Source organism: Bufo bufo, chromosome 3, assembly GCF_905171765.1.
Source record: "Bufo bufo chromosome 3, aBufBuf1.1, whole genome shotgun sequence".
NCBI lineage: Eukaryota > Metazoa > Chordata > Amphibia > Anura > Bufonidae > Bufo > Bufo bufo.
The window spans coordinates 404,304,579-404,329,084 of NC_053391.1; the positions used below are offsets into that span (position 1 = coordinate 404,304,579).

Genomic DNA, 24,506 nt, shown 5'->3' on the forward strand with positions numbered 1-24,506 from the left:
ATATACATTTTACACATATTTGCACAAAACTGCACACAATATTCCATGTGTAGTTTGTGTACTGATTTTTATGAAAGTAAAACTATGGTATTACCATGTGCATCTATGCCTCTTTTGATGTATCCCATGATGTTATTTGCCTAGGAGTAGCTGTCCACCAACATCCTTGAGTCCATTAGGGTATCAATTTTACCTACTTTTGATTAATATAGCGAGTTTAGTATCATCTACAAATACTGAAATTTTCATCTGCAATTCCACTACAAAGTCATTAATAGATATATTGAAAACAAGATATTCAATTCTGACCACCGTGGTACATTACTGAAAACCGCGACCCATATTGCTACATGGAAACTACTAGCTGTGCTATGTTCACTTGCGATTGTTTTATCGATTTATCTACAAGTGTTAGGATGGGTGACTTTTGTAATATACAGCATATGTAAAAAAAAAATGGGATCATTAGGCTAGATTCATAGCCTAACCAAAGCCAGGAGTGCATCATACAAGAAGGAAAGTATACAAGTGTCCTCTTTTTGGATCCTGTGTTCGACAAAAAAAAAAGAAAAAAAAAACTCTGACCAAAACTGTATTAAACACTGTGGGCCAGATTTATCATTACACTAAATTACTCCACTTTTACATATGTCCAAAGTCACTTTTGGCTAAGTCAGATTTATTAATGGTCCTTTAATACTGTGATAAATGTGGTTTGACTGTAGCAGTTTATCCTTCAGTAACTGGCTTTAAAAAAGTCGCACGTCTTTACGAAAAAATTGCACGTTTATAGGTTTCTGACAGAAAAGACGCAAGATTTACTTCATTATCAGTTGTACCTGAGAAAACATGGACCCATCTTTGATGACAGATCTTTTTTTATGATGAAAAAAGGAAAAAGAAGAATTTTACAGAAGAATAAAAAATATTAGTTAAAAGGTAAAAAAAAAAAAGGAATCAGTTAAAAAAGTGTAATAAGGCCTCATGCACACGACCGTTGTGTGCATCTGTGGCCGTTGTTCCGTTTTCCGTGATTTTCTGTGGACCCATTGACTTTCAATGGGTCTGTTGAAAAGTCGGAAAATGCACCGTTATTCATCCGCAGCCGTGATCCGTGTTTCCTGTCCGTCCAAAAAATATGACCTGTCCTATTTTTTGGACGGACAACGGTTCACGGACCCATTCAAGTCAATGGGTCTGTGAAAAAACACGGATGCACACAAGATTGCCATCCGCGTCTGTGATCCGTGGCCGTAGGCAACTTTCACACAGACGGATCGCAGATCCGTCTGCATAAAAGCTTTTTCGTGAAAACTCAAATCCGACAGTATGTTCTAACATAGAGGCGTTCCCATGGTGATGGGGACGCTTCAAGTTAGAATATACTAAGAACTTTGTACATGACTGCCCCCTGCTGCCTGGCAGCACCCGATCTCTTACAGGGGGCTGTGATCCGCACAATTAACCCCTCAGGTGCCGCACCTGAGAGGTTAATTGTGCATATCATAGCCCCCTGTAAGAGATCAGGTGCTGCCAGGCAGGAGGGGGCAGACCCCCCTCCCCTGTATTTAACTCATTGGTGGCCAGTGCGGCCCCCCTCCCTCCCCAGTATTATATTCATTGGTGGCCAGTGCGGCCTACCCTCTCCCCCCCCACCTAATGCAAATCACCTTCCCCCATCATTGGTGGCCAGTGCGGCCTCCCCTCTCCCCCCCCTCCCTAATTAAAAATCACCCCCCCCCATCATTGGTGGCCAGTGCGGCCTCCCCTCTCCCCCCCCCTAATTAAAATCACCTTCCCCCATCATTGGTGGCAGCGGAGAGTTCCGATCGGAGTCCCAGTTTAATCACTGGGGCTCCGAACGGTAACAATGGCAACCAGAATGATACTGCAGTCCTGGTAGCCATGGTTACTTAGCAATTTTTAGAAGCATTATACTTACCTGCGATGTCTGTGACCGGCCGGGCGCTCCTCCTACTGGTAAGTGACAGGTCTGTGCTATAGGCAATGTGCCGCACAGACCTTTCACTTACCAGTAGGAGGAGCTCCCGGCCGGTCACAGACAGCGAAGGTAAGTATAATGCTTCTAAAATTGCTAAGTAACCATGGCAACCAGGACTGCAGTAGCGTCCTGGTTGCCATGGTTACCGATCGGAGCCCCAGTGATTAAACTGGGACTCCGATCGGAACTCTCCGCTGCCACCAATGATGGGGGAAGGTGATTTTAATTAGAAGGGGGGGAGAGGGGAGGCCGCACTGGCCACCAATGATGGGGGGGTGATTTTAATTAGGGGGGGAGAGGGGAGGCCGCACTGGCCACCAATGATGGGGGGTGATTTTAATTAGGGAAGGGGGGAGAGGGGAGGCCGCACTGGCCACCAATGATGGGGGAAGGTGATTTTAATTAGGTGGGGGGGGGGGGGGTAGGCCGCACTGGCCACCAATGAATTTAATACTGGGGAGGGAGGGAGGGGGGCCTCACTGGCCACCAATGAGTTAAATATAGGGGAGGGAGGGAGGGGGGCCGCACTGGCCACCAATGAGTTAAATACAGCGGAGGGGGGTCTGCCCCCTCCTGCCTGGCAGCACCTGATCTCTTACAGGGGGCTATGATACACACAATTAACCCCTCAGGTGCGGCACCTGAGGGGTTAATTGTGCTGATCACAGCCCCCTGTAAGAGATCGGGTGCTGCCAGGCAGCAGGGGGCAGTCATGTACACAGTTCTTAGTATATTCTAACTTGAAGCGTCCCCATCACTATGGGAACACCTCTGTGTTAGAATATACTGTCGGATCTGAGTTTTGACGATCTAACTCAAATCCGATGGTATATTCTAACATAGAGGCGTTCCCATGGTGATGGGGATGCTTCAAGTTAAAATATACCATCGGATTGGAGAAAACTCTGATCCTATGGTATATTAACTCCTGACTTTACATTGAAAGTCAATGGGGGACGGATCCGTTTGCAATTGCACCATATTGTGTCAACGTCAAACGGATCCGTCCCCATTGACTTGCATTGTAAGTCAGGACGGATCCGTTTGGCTCCGCACGGTCAGGCGGACACCAAAATGACTTTTTTTTCATGTCCGTGGATCCTCCAAAAATCAAGGAAGACCCACGGAAGAAAAAACGGTCACGGATCACTGAACAACGGAAATCCGTTTTGCGGACCGCAAAAAAAAAACTCTGTGTGCATGAGGCCTAAGTGTGTATAGTGTAATATTTGAATGTGAAGTGCATTTTTTTTTCTTTTTTTATGTGTGTCCCTTTTTAACATCCATTGTGTCATCTGTTCGTGGGACCGCCACATGCAGATATAGGATGCATTCACTTTAAGTGTGGTCTGCGATACCCACCCGACTGTCCACATTTATAGAAAATAATTTTTTTAATCTTTTTTTTTTTTTTTTAAACTGCAAAACCCAAAATATTTTGGAATATATATTTTTTTATGAAACTAAAAAAATTGCTTTAAAAAAAAAAAACAACTAGGTTATATTTTACGATATATTTAACCAAATATACTGTACATTAATAATAAATAAAACATTAGTAATTCTAGTAAAATAATGAAAACAAATTAATTTATTTTGATGAACATTTTTACATTTAACATTCAACATTTTTAAAGGTTAAAAGATAAAAATAGGTAAAAAGAGTCTTCTGTTTGATGCCAATGTTATAAGCGCAGGACATATATATATATAACGTTCCCAACATAAACATGGTCCTCACTGGAGTGAAATTGCACAATCTTTAGCGACTTTTTTAAATTGTCGCAATAGTAAATCTGTCTAGAGATTGATTTACATAAGAAAACATGCCCATTTTAAAAAAACTGGCGAGCATAGCGCAGAGCCATAAAAAGTTGCAAATGATTGCGCAGTTTTAGTTTGCGCAAAAATTTGCGACTTTTTCACGCCATAAATTTGACTTTAGCTAATGATAAATCTGGCCCTGTGAGTTTATTGACCGCTGAATGTGGTGCAGATTCCATGCAAGATACCATAGGCAGGGACAGACTGGGAACTTAAAGTGGCCCTCGAAAAAATACTAAAAGTGGCCCCGTTTTGTAGTTGGGTCCAAATTGATGGAAAGCAGGGCCAGCAATACCATATTGTGGTACATTATACCACCTCAACAGAGCCAAAAAACACAGTCCATCATGAAATACTTCCTGCAACACAAAATACATCCCCAAAAACTTCCATGAGGAGGGACCAGAGATTTCACTGTAAGGTCTATGGCCAATCCGCCCCTGACCATGGGATAACCAAAAAGAAACCCCTTCCAATTTTTTTTCAAAGGGAGGCCATGCTGCTGTTCATACAGCTGGGGTTTATCTTCTGCAACTGTGCCAAGAAAGGACATGTCCTTTCTTAGAGCAGTGTCCACAAGGACGTCGCTGGAAACCACAGGGGGTTTAGCAGGACTGCCATATGGAAAATTGAAAAACTTGCTCTGCCTGCCACATTGTTCTGTCTGCAGTAGCCATGCCCTACATTTCCACTCTCCATGCTAGGTAGCCGGAGAAAGCCCTAATAAACATTACAGAGCAAAGTATGCTGGGTTTGGTTAAAAACCAAATAGGAAGCTGATGAAATTAGGAAGTTCTGCATGTAAACATCCTGTCAGGATAAAGTGAAGCTGAGAACAGGGGATGGAAATTGCTGACATAAAGAACATGGAAAATGGGCAAAAAATATGCAGTGTTTATGGTACTCTGGACATATAAAAATGTCATTATAAAACTAGAGAAAATCTTCCAGGGGTTAAAAAAAATCCTGAGCTTTTTCACTGTGGCTACTGAGCCTCATAATAGACTAACATTTCCTGTTCTGTAAAGATCACTTCTTGGCAGTCACATCGTTATTCCCACAGGCAAACTGACAATGAAAATCTACCTCTCTGTTATAAAGCTGGAGACAGATAACAAGGGATCCACTACTCACAGTCAGTGATGGTTACAGATCAACTCCCGATTCTACACAATGACCCATGCACAGTAGTGTTGAGCGAGCATGCTCGGTCGAATACCTCGTGTGCTTCAGCGCAATGCTCAAGTCAGTGCATTTAAATCCAATTTAGCCTCTATTTCTGAAAATTTTCTGCCGGGGTTTGAACTCACAACCTTCTACATTAGAGGCAAGGACTTTAACCACTCAGCTATAAATCTGAATGATAAATTGTGTCAGAAAAACCTCATAGTAGTTTGTCATGTAGTAAGTATTCATATACAGCAGAAGTATCATTTCATATTTCACTGCAGGTTAACATGTAGCTGTATAGCGTAGTGGTTAAGGTTCTTGGCTCTAATGTAGAAGGTTGTGAGTTCAAATCCCAGCAGAAACTTTTAACAAATAGAGGCTAAATTGAATTTAAACATATATTTATTTTATATATATATATATATATATATATATATATATATATGTGTGTTTAGCCATAATATATTTCAACTATGTAAAGAACAAAGTATTTCAGAAGAATATTTAATTAACTCAGATCTAGGATGTGTTATATTCGTGTTCCCTTTATTTTTTTGAGCAGTGTATATTATGGCTAAAAACATCAGTAGTAGTTTCCCACATATTATGCATTCATATATATCAGCAGAAGTATGATTTTATATATATATATAAATATATATATTTATTTATTTTAATTACACATTTATTTTGTGGCATACATTTTTTACAATTACTAAAAAAAAAATATATATATAAAATATATAAATTTCATTTAGCCTCTATTTCTGAAATGTTTCTGACGGGATTTGAACTCACAACCTTCTACATTAGAGCCAAGAACTCTTCAGAGCAGGGGGTGCCTGGTTTAATGCTCGGTTTCTCCCATTGACTTCCATTGTGCTCGGGTGCTCTGTAGAGCACCCGAGCATTGCAAAGTGTTCTACCAGAGCACCCGAGCACTTTGGTGCTCGATAAACACTACTACACAAGTCACAAATCATGTATGTTAAAAGCACCCATACTAAGTCTGTCTGTAAGGGGACTATAAAATGTTATGTCTATTAAAAGCACCCATATTAAGTCCGTCTGTAAGGAGCCTATAAAAAACAAATTTTTGCAAGAAAAAGTAAGTGAACTCTTTAGAATTACCCGGGTGTCTGTACCGATTACAAATAAATGTGTACTGATTTTATCTGTCACAATTAATACTGTCACAATTACTGTATGTAAAACAGGACATTAACCCACCTGGACCCCAGTTATCTGCAATATAACGCATCCCCAAGCAAAACCAAGTACACAGTCATTCTTCTCATTTTAAATTACAGCACAGACACTTCAGGATATTCACTGAAGTAGATTAATTTCATATGGAAAAAGTAATCCAAACTGCTGTCACATCATAGCTACTGCGCGATGCCCTGAATGCAAATAGATACTATTCAAAATTACAGTATATTTTGACAACCACATTCCCCTTGGAGAAACGTGGCAAATATGTGCAGCCCAACTAACTGCGACAGGGACATTATCTTCTGTTTGTAATATAGCATGTGAATTAAGGTGCTAATCTCTTTCATCCTCCAACATGTTTACAGTCAGCCGCACCACTAATGTTTAATTAGAAACTGAATTTTATTATATAAAATGCAGGATTAAAATATGCAAAGGAGGAAGGAGGGGGAGGTGAACCTTGTCCCGAAATAACAGATTTTTTAGTTATAAAAAAGCTATTTGCCAGGATTTCAAAAGCCATCTGTTTTCAAAGCCTACCTTCCTCGTTGTTTACTACAGGCTGTCTTGTCTGTTTTAACAACCTCCCGTGGGATCCTGTACACCTCATTATGCAAAACCACTGTATGTGTATTCACTTCAACACTTCCAGCTAATCTGCACACATAGCACCTTTTCTATTATATGCTACATCCTTGCGAGGCTGCACTTTACAGCCACTAACCATATGCAGCCCTCTTCTTTCCTCATACTGGAGTTCTACATGGGGCTCATTTAAAATTCTCCCTTTTGTGATCCAACTCCATAAAACATAAAAACTCCTAGTTGTACTATGAGGATGTCACGTGCTCTAGGAAGCACTCCAAACCCAGATAAAACCTTCCCAGATGTTTATGGCGCATGCAGAAACAATATTCCTTCTCCCCATCTGTAACTTAAAACGTGTATTGTTGCACTCTCATCAACCGCGTTACTGGTGCTCTGGAATGTAGAAATGGAGAAGTTGGGCCAATCAGCGACACATTAAAGAAAAGCAAATCATAACCGCACAGATGACTAGAGTCTCTGTGTGCTCTCGGCGGACGCACCTGCATGACTTAAGAACCAGAACAAGCTACGAATGCTGGGGTGAAAGGCAGGCTACATTCATTTAAAATGGAGCCATATTCATTACACGTACATAGGAGATTTATAAAAAAATAAAAATTAGAACAGTACAATCCATATCCAGCACATGAAAAAATACAGTACATACAGTATTTAGTTAATCTTCCTAATCAACCCAGAGCTTATAGTGCTCATTTCTCTTATGCTGTTGATGGTTGGGGTTGGACAGATTGGAGGGGGTCAAACTATCGACACCCCCATGATCAGCTGTTTGAAGAAAACGCAGTGCTCGTTCACAGTTTACTTGCTCCTCCATCCCTATTCAATTCAATGAGAAGGAGCAGTTACACTTCATCATCTGTTCCTTCCCATAAGAGTGAATGGGGATGGAGGAGCTGCAATTACACCTGCGCACTGCTGCAATGTCGAGCAGGTAAACAGTGAAGAGAAGGCAGCGCTCGTATGAGTTCTGCGTTCTCATCAAACAGCTGATCGGCGTGGGTGCCAGGAGTCGGACCACAGCCAATCTGATATTGATGACCTATCCTGAGGATAGGTCATCAATATAGGAAACTGGCCAGCGCCTTCATACAAAGCTGGCATAAAGGAAATGTCCTTGCATCCTAGTACAAATGCTTCACTTGTAAATGAAGACTAGGTTTTGCATTGACAGGCCAATTAAATGCTTGTTCCTTCTTTTATTATTAAAGGGGTTATCCCATGATTAACCCCTTTCTTACAAAGCTAGAACCAGCCCTGTACCTCATATGGATCCAGAGTTTACCCCATTCATCTCTCCAATTGCTCAGCTAGAATTAATTCAAGTTCAAAATCTCAGGGGGCGTGTCATTTCTCAGGGGGTGTGTCTATTCTGCTACAGCTTTCAACCTGTAACAGTAGCTAGGGCTGAAGACTGTTAAAGGATGGAACTTTAAAGGGGTTGTCTCATCTCAGACAATAGGGGCATATCGCTAGGATATGCCCCCATTCTCTTATAGGTGCCGGACCCACACACCTGTCTCCTAAACAAAGCCCCGCTATGGTGGCTGGAGGACTCTGGTCTGGCCACCACCAAGCGCTCTCCCCATAGAAGTCAATGGGAGCGCACCACGCATGACTGGCCACTGCTCTCATTCACTTCTATGGGCCCGTCCGAAATAGCCGAGCCAGCGCTCAGCCCCATAGAAATGAATGGAGGGCGACTGCACATGTTCAGGCCTCCGTTCTTGATGTAGCCATGGGACCCGCACTTATCAGACAATGGGGGCACATCCTAGCAATATGCCCCCATTGTCTGAGATGAGACAACCCTTTAAGGTCCAGGAAAAAGGAAAGTGCTTTCTCTCTAGTATTTCATTGTGAGTATACAAGTGGTCCCTCAAGATACAATGGCCTCAGGATACAATATTTTCAACATACAGTGGTCTTTTCTGACCCATCGTAAGTTGAAACTAGACTCAACAGACTGTACAATGCCTCAGACTCAGATCCAACCAATCAAGGCCACTTCTCTGGTATAACAGGTGTATTAATTGCTAGTTAGCAGCTATTCCTGATGTTAAATGTAAGGACATGTTTTATCTGTCTTATTTATCTGCTTATTTTCTTCTTAAATCTTCATTTTCTTTTATCTTGGATGACACTCAGGGACTTTGGAACCGATTACTCACCGTACAATGGTTTCAACATACAATGGTTGTCCTGTAACCAATTAATATTGCACCTTGAGGGACCACTGCACTTATTTGACTTCACATGCTGCAGATTTTGTTGCAGAAATTTCTGAATGGGGTTGTATTTACCCCATTTAGATGAATGGAACTGAGATTTTCAGTAACAACAAAATCTGCCTGTAACAGCGGCTGCTGTGCACTGCTGTTCCCCTGCTTACCGCCGGGATCCCGGGCGCCGTGTTCAGCGGCTGAACCCGGACATACCCTTATTTTCACCCCGGCATCCCCCCTGTGGCTAGCATCGGAGGACCTCATGCTCCGATGCGCTCCTTTGCCCTGTGCTAGATCGCGCAGGGCACGGGCTCTTTTGTTTATCATAACACACTGCCGGGCGGAGACTTCCGCCTGGCAGCTTGTTCGGTGATGTCACCGGCACTGATGGGCGGGCTTTAGCGCTACCCTAGCCGTTTTACTGGCTAGGGCAGCACTAAAGCCCGCCCATCAGTTCCAGTGACGTCACCGGGCTTCCTGGCAGCCCCGGAACTCCTAAAAATGCCTTTGCCCTGCGCGAAGGAGAGCATCGGAGCATGAACTGCTCTGATGTTCAAGTCAGAGGGGGCTGCCTGGGTGAAAACGGGAAAACCCTTTAAGGGCCGGTGCTCGTCACTTCCTGGGCTTTATGGGTTTGGTCATGTGGCTTCGCTGACCTATCATATCCCTCCTTCACATATACTGTATAAGTGTCTCAGCCCCCTTCCTAGATGCCTCAGTGTCAAGGTCCTTGTGTCCTGCTAAGGTTCCTGGTTTTAGCTTGTAGTCTTGTGTTCCTGACTCGTATCTGTATTCCTGGACTCTGCTACCTGTTATATCCCTACCTGCTTGCCTTGACTCTCCTGTTGCCGACCTGGATTGCCTGACCTGTACCTGTGCCGCCTGCCCTGACCTTTTGCCCGTCTGACTACGCCTCTGCCTCATACTTCGGTCCTGCACCTCTGGTACCTTTCTCAGGTATCTCCTGGTCTGCCTGGCCCAGCTGCTTCTTGTGCCTATCCTCCTCAAGAGGTAGCAACCTGGTGTTCCCCTTGGGAAAGTCTATCCCCACCATCAGGTGTACTGTGAAGATCCAGGTGTTCACTTAGACAACGCCCTTAGAGGAGGTAGGACACGTGGCACAGTGGGTTCACACCCGCTGGTTCATGACACACATGTGAAGGTACTCTTAAAGGGGTATTCCTATCCTCCATCTTCATCACTAACTGCTGTACTTGCTTTGTGGGCGGGAATATGACAATCATGAATATCTGCCAGGCACTGTGTGCCCTCCCAATGGTTTTATACAGTAATGTTTGCAACATTTTAAGTTTTCAAACATAGTGATGACAGGGCACATTCACTTGGTATGTACACTGCTTGCTTCTGTCCATGTACATGAGGCGGCACTGTAGGGCCTGTACACACAACGTTTTTTGGTGCTGTTTTTCACACATATTCCGTGCAGAATTTGTGCCAAAAATACCTCCCATGCATTTCAAAGGGAGGCATAACTTTTTTTTTTTACCATGCTAAAAAAGCTGAAAGAAAGAAGCAGTGTGCTGTGTCTTGGAGCAGAATCCGCACTGATTCTCCCAGTGAAGTGAAGTTCAAATCATTGTGAATTCTGCATTTTTTTCAGCATGATTTAAAAAAACATTGTGTTAACGGGCTCTTTGAAAAGCTGCAGGTACATTTCACACTATATAAGTGTATGTGTGAGTCCCTCTTTATAACGCTGTTTCATACTCATTTAGCAAGGAAGGTGTTAACACAAGGCAGGGGCAGCTTTACCATAATCTGTACCTGTAGTTTATGGCAGTAAGGCTGCAGGACTCCCATCTGTAAACTAATTCACCTATGCAGATATTCCTCTCCCCGCACCACTCTTGTCGCAGTGTCTGTGTAAAGCTCTCCAACGCCATGCCCTAGCCTCTATGTGAGGAAAGAAATATGCATTTTTCATCGATGATTGCTAAGAGATGTTCTATGTAAACCTTCAGTTTTTTTTATCACGCGCAGAAAAAACTTAACAACTGAACGCAATCACAGGCAAAACTGACTGAACTTGCTTGCAAAATGTTGCATATTTCAGTGAACGCACCCTGAACGCATCTGGAGCCAATCCGTCATGCTCATGTGAAAAGGACCTTACTTCAGAACTTCCGTGCTCCAAAGAACACACTGAAATCACAGAGACTAGAGCACTGTGATAAGGGCTCTGGTAGCTTGCGTCTGCTAAAACATTAGAGCAGAACAGGACGTTCAGATGCCACTGTTGCTGGAGTGCAGCAGTGGCCGTAACCATGGACAACTGGATGTACAAGACCTCGTTCTATGAAGAAATGCAATGGTGACACAGCAGGTAAATATCCCAATCTATGGCAGTTATCTGTCATAGTTTGTTTACTCAGGATAGGTAATCAATATCAGATTGGGGGGGTTCGACTTGCATCGATCAGCTGTTTGAAGAGGCCGAGGCCACTGGTCAAGTGCATGCCATCTATATCGTAGCGGCGGTGCAGTGTAATTACAACTGCTTGTCCTGTTCACTTAAATGGGACAAGCAGTTGTAATTACACTGCACCGCTGCTATGATCTAGACAGCGTGCACTTAAAGGGGTTCTCCAGGTTTAAATACTGATGAACTATCATCAGGATAGGTCATCAGTATCAGATCGGCAAGGGTCCGACACTCAGCACCCGCACCGATCAGCTGTATGAAAGGAAGGCGCGCACAGTGCTCGTGTGTCGTCTCCCTTCTCTCTTCCTGCTCACCGCTGCTATGTCTATGGCAAGCAGGAAGAGAGAAGGGAGATGGCACGCACGTGGACCCCCACCAATCTGATATTGATGTCCTATCTTGAAGGTAGGTCGTCAAGATTTTACCACTGGACAACCAGTTTAAACAAACTGGGTCCAAAACATATCACCTGTGCTAAATGTAAAATTCAAAATATACATCCATGTTTTGCCTAAAACATATATGTAGCATGGGCAGATAATAAAAAAGACAAATAGGACAACTCAAAAACTATAGATTTCACATGGGTGTTTAGGATCTAATGAGTTAAAGCAGATTATTTCCCTAATTGCAAAATGTCTCGAGTAAACGGTCCAAGCTTGGAGTGGCGGTCACGGTCTATCTGATATATGGATGTTAAAATCTAATAGACACATGTCTGCACATTGGCAGCCTTTATTATTTGCCACAGTTGCTTTGTTCAGTCAGCGCCCTAGCATTTTCTCGGCTAACTTATTCCTAAACACTGGGTAGCATGTCTCCAGGACAAACACAATGGCTCATTACAAGGAATTGAGAAGTGGTCAGCAGCTGCACACTATTAACTCAGCTTGAGCCTGGTCTTCAAGCAGCATTTTCTACCATGTCTATAATTATATCCAAGATGTTCCTTTGAGTGACTGTATATCAGAAGTAATTTTCTGTTTAAAGACTCTATGTGTTGAATTTCCTAGATCATTATTTATTTGGATGTAGAAGCTATGGTGTAAAATGTGCCAAGTATCTGCTCTGTGTTTTGATGGTGAGTCAAAAATCAAAACTGGAGCTCCTTTAGAGAGATAGCCGTACATTAGTTAAAGGGGTATTCTGGTTGTTAAATGTTATCCCCTGTCCACATAATATAGAGATAACTAAACATCAGTTTGAACCACAGACCATAATACCAGTGGTCTTTGAACATGAATTTCCTCTTTTATACACTGTACCATTGGGGTTTACTGCAGAGATCATGATGGTAGCCAAAAGTCTCAGGGTATGGCCACATAGTCAGGTTTCCTGATACAGTTTTGGAAGGCAAAAGCAGGAGTGGATCATAAATGGAGATGATTTAAAAAGGACAGATATGACTTCTCCTCTATTTTGAATTTACTCTTGGTTTTGGAGTGAAAAATCGGATGGGGAAACCTGACTGTGCGGCCATACCCTGGTTCATTGTAGGGCTAAAAATGACATCACCAAGACTGGGCTATTTAAGCCTCTTCCATGTTTGTTAGTGCATGACTCTATAAAAGCCATCACGTTTTTTCTGTTTAGTTGTGCAAATAATCTTTGTGCTAAATGGGACTTGATTATATTCATGTAATTTTTTAATGCCTTTATATTTTATACCCAAGAAAATGTAAAAAAAAAAAAGGATTTTTTTTTTTAATAGCACAAAGTACAAATAAAATATATTATGTACCCTTTCCATTATTATTATTATTATTTTTTTTAGTTTGTCTTTATTTGTATATTTATTTTACATGGGGGATAAGGTCATAGAAAACCTTTTGGGGAGGCTTTTAAAATTGTAAAAAAATTTACTGCAAATTTCTCCTGTAACTGGGGGTGACATACTAGCCCCAGTTATAGGGGAAATGCAGGTTGTAATTACCAATAATGGCAAAAGAAATAAGAAAGAAACATGTTCATAAGGTAGAAATATTTAAGAATTGCAAGGTCCACTGTGACCTGCAATAGTACCACACTCACCTTCAACCAATGTTGTGAAAATCTGTAATGATCATATGTATTAGTGGGTGCTGCTGACGAGCCCTCTACAATTTGCTGCCAGCCACATGAAGGTAAAGGATCAGGGGATGATGCTGTGAGCTTCCATCAACAAGAAACTTCAGACGGTGGGACACTGATAGGTGCAAACCACCTTCTCAGAATTTTCTTGTTGATGGGAGCTTGCAGCTGGGCCTTCACTGCAGAGCTGAACAGGATCTGCTAAGATCCAGCAGCTTGTGCACATACCCAGCCCCCAGAAATCACTTGATCACTAGGACCAGAACTTCTGTATATACAGAAGTGATCATTGAGAAGGACTCATTCCGGATAATTGGCTTAATATAAAATTGACCCTAGTGTGTATGCTTGTGAAAGGAAAAATGCATGTGAGCCAACATTAAATAAATCACCAGTAAGGTTATGGTGTTCTTATATGAATGGAACGTAGGCTGCCACTGACTTCCCAGGGAGATGCCCCAGCCATACAACTATCCCTATGCTTGAGTCACAGTGAGAAAACTGCATAACAAATGTTTGTCATTGTCATAGGATCTGTTCACATCTGCACTGGAGGTTCTATTTGGAGCCTCTGTCACAGATTCTGCCATAAATTCCAGAAAACAGTTCTATTTCTTTCCAGTAAAATGTCACACGCCATGATGGTAACTCAACATCCCCCTTATAAGTCAATGGAGTCAGTGTATTATAATATCAGATGTGCACTACTGCCTTACTATAATCTACTGAAAGGTACTTCTAAAAATACATTTACCTTCAGTCTCTTTTGCATATTCACCGTGATTCATTGTTTCAAAGACTGGACCATCAGTTTCATAATCACTGAAAGGTGGAGCTGCCACTGGAGCATCTTCATGAACAATGCCACCCTTCATCTAAGAATTGAGAAAGAGTAACTGATTATTCAGGTACTTCAAGTATGTAAGTTGTAGGCTTAAATAAATTCTCACTGAACAACAGGATTATAACAAGTTTTATTAGGATACACAGTACTTTTCTAAAAATGCATAATTTGTAGACTATGCTCAATTGTATGGGGCTAAATTTTTTCTACATGAAATCAAAACTGACCTAAAAATGAGCAGTTGTCACTAGAGATGATCGAATTTCATATTTTGAAACTTGTTCACGCTTCGTTTACTGGTAAAAGGTGAATGCGTTATGGATTCCGTTAACACGGACCATAACACAATTCTATGATGGAATGCATAACGGAATGCCTTTAGAGGAATTCATAACGCAATTCACTTTTTACCAGTAAACAAATTGCAAACAAATTTCATAACTGGAAAATTAGCTCATCTTTAGTTGTCATAATTTTTTTTCTCAGATTCTATAGATGGGCTTTTGAAAAAATGTGCATTATTATGATTTGTTATCAGTTGTCAACCATTGTTCACTTCAAATTACACTGAAGTACATGGGACAAGAAATTTAAAAATTTAACTGGCTGTAACACCACATTCATCATTGCCATTTTCCTATCATTTGTACCATTAATTTTTGTAACTAATATTAATATGATGTCCCTAATGCCCTAATAAAACTTTTTCTAATATACTTTATTAATCAATTTTGTATTTTGCTTAGCCTTTTCCCTACCTAAAATGCAGTATTCCCTGTGTGCTTAAAGGGAACCTGTAACCAGGATTTTGTGTATAGAGCTGAAGACATGGGTTGCTAGATGGCCGCTAGCACATCCGCAATACCCAGTCCCCATAGCTCTGTGTGCTTTTATTGAGTAAAAAAAACGATTTGATACATATGCAAATTAACCTGAGATGAGTCCTGTCCCTGACTCATCTCACGTACAGGACTCATCTCAGGCTAATTTACATATGTATCAAATCGTTTTTTTTACACAATAAAAGCACACAGAGCTATGGGGACTGGGCATTGCGGATGTGCTAGCGGCCATCTAGCAGCCCATGTCCTCAGCTCTATACACAAAATCCCGGTGACAGGTTCCCTTTAAAACTCAGTTCTCTGTAGACTGCTGACAGCTCAGCGGCGTACAGAGTACCGGCTGTGAAATTTATGAATGGGGTCACAGCAGCGCAGGGAGTACGGGCAGGAGTGCATATTGCTGCTCCTGCCTGTGCTCTCCGGAGGTTTACTAACACCTGGCATAGCACATGGGTACCCTCTACACAAGTACTATGCCAGGATTAGCTGAGCGGAGCGGGCTCCTGCTTCTGTCTGCTCTGCTAAGCTAAGAGAACGTTTTTCATCCCTAAATTCAAAGAAAAATTCTGTTGACTGAGACAATGAGAGCTTTTCTATGGAACTTTTTTCTAATAAATAGGTAACTATTGGAATTGCTGGGTACATAACAAGCCAGTGTTCAATATAATCAATAAACCTGCTGTTTTGAGAGAGCAGTACAAGGGGATATAGATTTCAGTGGTTTGCTAGCATGGAGAAGTTACTTGTCAGGTAACACAAGAATCTTGGCGCACAACTTAATGCCATCTTATGTCCATAAGGTAGCATAACCATCAATAGATGACATTTTGCTTCTGTAACTGATCTGTATACACTCACCTAAAGAATTATTAGGAACACCATACAAATACGGTGTTGGACCCCCTTTTGCCTTCAGAACTGCCTTAATTCTACGTGGCATTGATTCAACAAGGTGCTGATAGCATTCTTTAGAAATGTTGGCCCATATTGATAGGATAGCATCTTGCAGTTGATGGAGATTTGAGGGATGCACATCCAGGGCACGAAGCTCCCGTTCCACCACATCCCAAAGATGCTCTATTGGGTTGAGATCTGGTGACTGTGGGGGCCATTTTAGTACAGTGAACTTATTGTCACGTTCAAGAAACCAATTTGAAATGATTCGAGCTTTGTGACATGGTGCATTATCCTGCTGGAAGTAGCCATCAGAGGATGGATAGATGTTCTCATTCTGTTTACGCCAAATTCGGACTCTACCATTTGAATATCCCAACAGAAATCGAGACTCATCAGAACAGGCAACATTTTTCCAGTCTTCAACAGTCCAATTTTGGTGAGCTCGTGCAAATTGTAGCCTCTTTTTCTTATTTGTAGTGGAGATGAGTGGTACCCGGTGGGGTCTTCTGCTGTTGTAGCCCATCTGCCTCAAGGTTGTGCGTGTTGTGGCTTCACAAATGCTTTGCTGCATACCTCGGTTGTAACAAGTGGTTATTTCAGTCAACTTTGCTCTTCTATCAGCTTGAATCAGTCGGCCCATTCTCCTCTGACCTCTAGCATCCACAAGGCATTTTTGCCCACAGGACTGCCGCATACTGGATGTTTTTCCCTTTTCACACCATTCTTTGTAAACCCTAGAAATGGTTGTGCGTGAAAATCCCAGTAACTGAGCAGATTGTGAAATACTCAGACCGGCCCGTCTGGCACCAACAACCATGCCACGCTCAAAATTGCTTAAATCACCTTTCTTTCCCATTCTGACATTCAGTTTGGAGTTCAGGAGATTGTATTGACCAGGACCACACCCCTAAATGCATTGAAGCAACTGCCATGTGGTTGGTTGACTAGATAATTGCATTAATGAGAAACAGAACAGGTGTTCCTAATAATTCTTTAGGTGAGTGTATATCACAAGTGCCTTGCAGAAAAGAATCAGAGTTATGCTCTGTAAAGATCCAGTATAAAAAAAATAAGAATGACAGCGTCCTAGCCAGCTGAATGTACACATAATGGCCAAGACATCCGAGCAACAGAGGCACTATCAGATTTCCAAATCACTTAGGTCCTTTCACCAAGTTGAAAAAAACAGCTTGTTTTTCATATTTTTTTCATTTTTTAATAGCTCAATGTGCAGCTAAAATACTTTTTTAAATATGTCCTCTATTTCATAACAGTCATTTTCATATAAGAAATGTAAAAAGTTTGGTCGTCACGGGATGGGCTAGAAACCCTGTGGTGTGAGGTGTGTAGGCGTGCCCCCCTATAAGGTCATACAAAACATTTGGCAGGGCATTTAACATTATGGGGGGCATTAATTAACAGATATATGACACAATAGTGTCGTATTTAAGTAGCGGAATTTGTTGCACACCATTTTGCGGCAAAATCTGCAACTTTTCCCTGCTCACAGCATTTTTTCAAAGTGGCATGAAAAGGGAGCACAGCATGGGCGGGAAAGTGGGCAGGACAGCAGGCTCGGCTCATTTATCTTTTGCCTTGCCTCTTTTGGCGTGGAAAATGGCTTAAATCTAAGCCAGCAAGAAAACTGGTGTAGATTTTAGTTTGTTGCATATGTGCTAGAGGAAGCGCCAAACTTATATAGAGGCCTGTGCCTCTACATAATTTTGGCACTTCCTCCTGCAGCGCTGAGGTACTTAAGACTGGCATGGAAAACACTGGTTTTAATAAATGTCCCCCTATATATTTTTATAGTTGAATTCTCCTGTAACTGGGGCTGGCATATTGAGCCTTACTGCAAAGCTGATCTGGGTTTGCTAAGACCTAACAGCCTGTGCAGACACCTGGTCCCCAACAATCACATGACTGCTAGGACCAGAGCAGGAAGTGGATGCAGGGTGTTTGATGTGCTCACAGCCTTCATTTTAAACATTACATTACAGTATTATCAATGTTTTCTTCAGCTGTATTTGTCCTTTTTTAATAAATTTTCATTTTCTTTCCCAGAGCCATAAAAGCATGTATAAAGGCGGATCTTAGCTTTGTTATACTGCATTTCTCAAACACTACATTAATTCCAGCTGAGGTAAAAAAATAAATTAAAAAAAAACATATGTGCCATACCTGTGTATCTTTACTTGTTTCAAAAGCGGAGTCAAATAGCTTCAGGAAGAAATCTAAGGTAAAGCAATATTCATCTGCAAGAGTCCATAGAGACTGCAAAATGGAATAAAATAGGGCTCCTCTCCGTGCCAACGGGTACAGTTCATCTCTCTTTTTCAGCAGGTCATTATGACATGATTTAGCCCTTTCAAGTTCTTCTGAAACCTTGAAATCACACATGGTAGCCAAGGTGAGGAGATGAGATTAAAGTTGCTTTTCCACAAACAACACCACTGTTTGTCCATGGCTCATTCCCAAACACTTGAAATAGACTGATCTGCAATAACAGACCATCTATACACAAGAGAGGGGGTGTTTACCAGCAAGCATAATAATGGTCTATTCACAACTTGCTGACTAAGGCCTGTAACACCAACAGATTATCATTGGTCAGATGTCCATTTACACACACATATCTTTTGTTATACACACTAATTATTGCTCTGATTGGACAGACATTGGTCAGATAATCTGTTGGTGTAATACAGCCATTACTCTGTGTAGTAAATTACATGCGGAACTTATGGCTTACTTTATTCTTCTCTTCGAAAAGTGTAATAATATGGACATCATCATGCCCACTGTTTAATTCTGAGGAGAGTAAACATTCTCTACTTTTCTTCTCCAGTTCCTTTATGCTTTGCTGGTGTTTCAAGATAATGTTTCCCATTTCCTGTAAAAATAAAGTTATATACATTGATATTTAACAACTTTGCTCTAGTTTAGTGTATTTTTAGTATACTGTATTTCTGCACCAAAACCTATTTCACATTGGAGATCAATAAAGTGTTAGGCTGAAATATTGGCCATCTTTATATTTTTCTGGCTACCAATTCAAGACCAGGCCATTTATTCCCCCTCATGACCAGATATTAGCATTTTTTTAAGTACATGTAGCTACAAAAGCCATCATGTTTTTTTTTTTTTTTTGGTGATAATATAGATTTATTTTTATGGTATTTAAAAAAAAAAAATTGGTTTTAATTTTAATACCTGTGAAAATTAAACATTTGAAAAAAATTATCTGCATCACATTTTTAAATTTTTTTTAACCTCTTAATCTTTTACGTTTTTAAATTTTTGTTTACTGCCTTCCCAGATCTATAACTTTTTTATTTTTCCGTTCACAGCAGCAAGCATCCACCACACAATGTACAGAGCTGTGTAGTTCTGATGGGACAGCAGATATTGATGGTCTATCCTAAGGATAGGCCATCAATAGTAAAATATGGGAATAACCCTTCAAATCTATGTTATAAAATTGGCGGATTTTCCTTTCATTAAGCAAAACAACCGATTCTCATTTAATGTAAATCTTTTTGCTACAGTTGGTTTCACAAGTTAAGTTAAGTTCTGGAGTTTTCGCAAACTTCAGTTTTGGATGTGAACACAGAAGGAAAAAGAAGTATAGGAGAAGTATAAGTCCTTCCTAAATATTCCCCTATCCTTTTTTGATCCACTTCTGGCCTTGACTAAAAAATGTACATTGAAGGAGATCCAGTGCTATTGACTGACAGGTTTTAGTCCAATCAGCACTCCTGGTCAGAGTAAGGCTGTTTCCACATGATCTAATTTACATAAAATCGCAGCAAAAAAATGAGGCATTTTGCTGCGATTGTATGTAAATTAGATCATGTGGAAACAACCTTACTCTGACTAGGAGTGCTGATTGGACTAAAACCTGTCAGTCAATAGCACTGACAGGATGTCCTTCAATGAGGCAGCTCTGCTAGAAGGACTGCTGCCTGTGTGATCAGTCTGGAGCCCTGCTGCGGCGAATGGGACGAGTCTGGCTCAGGGCCTGGGGACACAACTAGCAACACAGAAGGCCATGAGGTGAGGAAGGAATCTACATGTATTGTAGTTGGTTTAAAAAAGTGCCTGCATGTATGACAGTGTATGTATGTAAGAGTACCTGCATGTATGACAGTGTGTGTATCAAATGGTGCCTGCATGTATGACAGTGTGTGTATGTAAGAGTGCCTGCATGTATGACAGTGTGTGTATGTAAGAATGCCTGCATGTATGAAAGTGTGTATATGTAAGGGTGCCTGCATGTATGACAGTGTGTGTATGAAAGGGTGCCTGCATGTATGACAGTGTGTGTATGAAAGGGTGCCCGCATGTATGACAGTGTGTGTATGTAAGAGTACATGCATATATGACAGTGTGTATGAAAGGGTGCCTGCATGTACGACAGTGTGTGTATGAAAGGGTGCTTGCATGTATAACAGTGTGCGTATGTAAGAGTGCCTGCATGTATGACAGTGTGTATATGTAAGAGTGCCTGAATGTATGACTGTGTGTATGTAAAAGTACATGCATGTATGACAGTGTGTGTATGTAAGAGTACATGCATGTATGACAGTGTGTGTATGTAAGAGTACATGCATTTTGACAGTGTGTATGAAAGGGTGCCTGAATGTACGACAGTGTGAGTATGTAAGCGTACCTGCATGTATGACAGTGTGTGTATGTAAGAGTGCCTGCATGTATGAAAGTGTGTATATGTAAGGGTGCCTGCATGTATGACAGTGTGTGTATGTAAGGGTGCCTGCATGTATGACAGTGTGTGTATAAAAGGGTGCCTGCATGTATGACAGTGTGTGTATGTAAGAGTGCCTGCATGTATGAAAGTGTGTGTATGTAACGGTGCCAGCATGTATGACAGTGTGTGTATGAAAGGGTGCCCGCATGTATGACAGTGTGTGTATGTAAGAGTGCCTGCATGTATGAAAGTGTGTGTATGTAAGGGTGCCAGCATGTATGAAAGTGTGTGTATGAAAGGGTGCCCGCATGTATGACAGTGTGTGTATGTAAGAGTACATGCATATATGACAGTGTGTATGAAAGGGTGCCTGAATGTATGACAGTGTGTGTATGAAAGGGTGCCTGCATGTACGACAGTGTGTGTATGAAAGAGTATATGCATGTATGACAGTGTGTGTATTAAAGGGTGCTTGCATGTATGACAGTGTGTGTATTAAAGGGTGCTTGCCTGTATAACAGTGTGCGTATGTAAGGGTGCCTGCATGTATGACAGTGTGTATATGTAAAAGTGCCTGAATGTATGACAGTGTGTGTATGTAAGAGTACATGCATGTATGACAGTGTGTGTATGTAAGAGTACATGCATGTATGACAGTGTGTGTATGAAAGGGTGCCTGCATGTATGACAGTGTGTGTATGAAATAGTGGCGGCATGTGTAGAAGAGTTCTGTTGCTGTATCTAAGTACAGAGCTTGGTATTGTTATGGTACCTAAGTACTGAACTTAAAGGGGGTGCCTAAATTCAAATTTGTGAGGCCAAACTACAGAGATGCTGTTAAAATAAAATAAAAATGAAAAAAACAAAAAACACTTAAAATTACCATCCAGATCACTATTTGATCCAGCACCAATAACCTGTTCTCTCCGTCGTGCTTCAGCTGGGACATAATGTTTTGTCTGCCCCAGTAAAATGCCTGTGTACCGCACCTGACTGCTGTAACTAATCACTGGCCTCAGTGGTGTACAGCACCAAGGCCGGTAAATAGCTGCAGTGGTCATGTGCGCTATTACACTACAGCTTCCTATATAAAGGATTATTTTAAAGAATGTTGATGCAAATTGGAAAACCCCCTTTAGGCTACTTTCACACTACCGTTCAGAGCGGGTCCGTCTGATGTCTGCTCAGACGTATCCGCTCCTATAATGCAGACGTTTGTATCCGTTCAGAACGGATCCATCTGCATTATAGTTTAAAAAAAAATCTAAGTGTGAAAGTAGCCTGAACGGATCCGTCCAGACTTTACATTGAAAGTCAATGGGGGGCGGATCCGTTTGAAGATTGAGCCATATTGTGTCATCTTCAAACGGATCCGTCCCCATTGACTTACATTGTAAGTCTGGACGGATCCGTTTGCCTCCGCACGGCCAGGCGGACACCCGAATGTTGCAAGCAGCGTTCAGGTGTCCGCTTGCTGAGCGGAGCGGAGGCTGAACGCTGCCAGACTGATGCATTCTGAGCGGATCCGCATCCACTTAGAATGCATTGGGGCAGTACGGATGCGTTCGGGGCCGCTTGTGAGCCCCTTCAAACGGAGCTCACGAGCAGACACCCGAACGCAGGTGCGAAAGTAGCCTTAGTGTCAATATTTGTATGAAACTATAGGGTGGGCCCCTAGAGTCACTTCTACTGGTGGGCCCTTGACACCCCAGTCCGACACTGCATAGCTAATTGAAATTCAAAATTTAAAGTGGGCCTTTCAGTTCTCCTGACATTTCTGTTTTAATAAATACTATTATTCCCTATAATGTAACATTTCAATTTATGAATAAATGGACTGCTGGGTGTTACCAGCTAAGAATGAGTCTGGCGCTGTTAAATCAGTTCTCACTGTGCAAGACTTGTAGGGACACACCATTTGACAAGGGAAAAGTAACACCCAATTATCAATTTGCTCACGAATGTCTAGTACAAATAAGAAAGGAATAGCACAGCACAGAGGTATGAGTAAACACGCTCCAGAATTGTCATCTTATGGAAAATACAAGTACAATATTTCATAAAACATACATATCAGGCTAGCCGACGGGTCCTCTTTAAGAATCAGGCAGATAACGTATCTCTATAGCCACTGACAACTTACAACAAACTGGTTGCACAGATTAGGATGGAGTTTTACAAATGCTCTTCTAATAAGCAACTCAAGCAGACTTCCTTTAGATAAATTGTAATTTATAATGGTTGTTCCTGAATTTATGGTAGTGTTGAGATGGGGCTCCAGTTCACAGGCAGTTAAGTAGAGCTTGAAGTCATCAGCACAGAGAAGTCTATGTCCATTAAATGAGATTATTGAGGAAGACCCTAAAAAAGAAAACATCAATGATCCAATAAATATTCAGCAACAGTAAAGACAAAACATCCTTTCCTTTTCAAGGATTGTGTTCATTTCTTGGTAAATGAAGTTTAACAGATAACAAGGTACTTGTAGCATGAGTGTCAACTGTTACTGTATGGAGAAAAGAAGCAAATTGAAGCAGATAGGTCATCAATATAAGATCAGTGGGGGTTTGACATCTGTCACCTTCACCGATCATCTGTTTTGGACTACTGCTGTGCCAGAAACTATACAGTATATGGAACTGGACGCAGACAGCTCAATACACTGTGTAGTAGTATTGCACGGGTACTGCAGCTCATTGTCACGGTCTCTACCGTGACAGGGGTGAGAAGATCTAAGAGACTGGCTGCATGTGATGTGATCTGACAGCCTCTTTGGTTTTACTTGTTGCTGTGTTGTTGCTGGGTATGACCACACCTCTTGTCTCAGGGGTAGCTTAAGTGGTCATTCCAACTCCTCTATTTAGTCTGGTCTTAGCCATCCTGCTATGCGGTTGATAGCTCCTTTCTGGTTGTGGAAGTGCTGGTGTTTGGTTCTCCTCTGAGTTCCTGCTCGTCCGCGTACTTCGGAGTTAAGTGTCTTTTCCCTATTTCTTGTTTGTTGTATTCCCCTATCTTTGGTTTTAGGCCTGAGGGAGTCTCCTGTTCCTTCAGCTGGGAAGGAACAGGTCATATTTTGTCCTGACACTATTTCCAGGGCCCTTTAGCGTCAGATAGGGCTCTAGGTTCCTGTGTATGAACATTCCTACCATCGAGGACTGTTCATACTGATAGTAGTCAGGGCTTGGTTTAGGGATTCACTAGGTGGTGACCTTTCCCTAGTTTCCAGGCCTAGTACCTTTTCCCTTCCCTCTTGTGTTCGATGTGAAGTTTACTACCCACACTGCGCCGTGACACTCATCTCCCATCCCATTCAAGTTAATGGGAGTTGAGATTTAAAACATAGGTGACATTGGTGATGTATTCAGAGGATAGGTCATCAATATCTGTAACTCAGATAGCCCCTTTAAGTTCACACTAGATTTTTAAAAGCCACTATGTGTTCACAATCCTACTGTTTCCCGTTTATTCCTTATTCCTAGCAAATCTTCTTATTATTAGTAGAGTGAGAGCATGCAGAAACCTCATGGGGAGAAACACATTCTACATTACAAGGAACTGTTTTGTGTGGTGCAAATTATATATATAAAGATACCGTTATGTCACTAAGAACCTGCACCATCCAGGACACTGTAAACTGCAGCAAAACACTATTTGAAGTAA

General features: G+C 41.6%; 1 protein-coding gene across 1 annotated transcript in view; it reads right to left on the reverse strand.

The window, feature by feature from the left end:
• The window catches only part of LOC120993823 (dynein beta chain, flagellar outer arm-like), a 585,582-nt gene that overhangs the window by 212,931 nt on the left and 348,145 nt on the right, over positions 1-24,506 (reverse strand). The window contains exons 76-79 of the mRNA XM_040422290.1: positions 22,990-23,207; positions 18,891-19,031; positions 18,320-18,523; positions 14,310-14,430 (exon numbers count right to left, since the gene is read on the reverse strand). Coding sequence (XP_040278224.1) covers positions 14,310-14,430; positions 18,320-18,523; positions 18,891-19,031; positions 22,990-23,207 — 684 coding nt within the window. The remainder of the gene's footprint in view (positions 1-14,309; positions 14,431-18,319; positions 18,524-18,890; positions 19,032-22,989; positions 23,208-24,506) is intronic.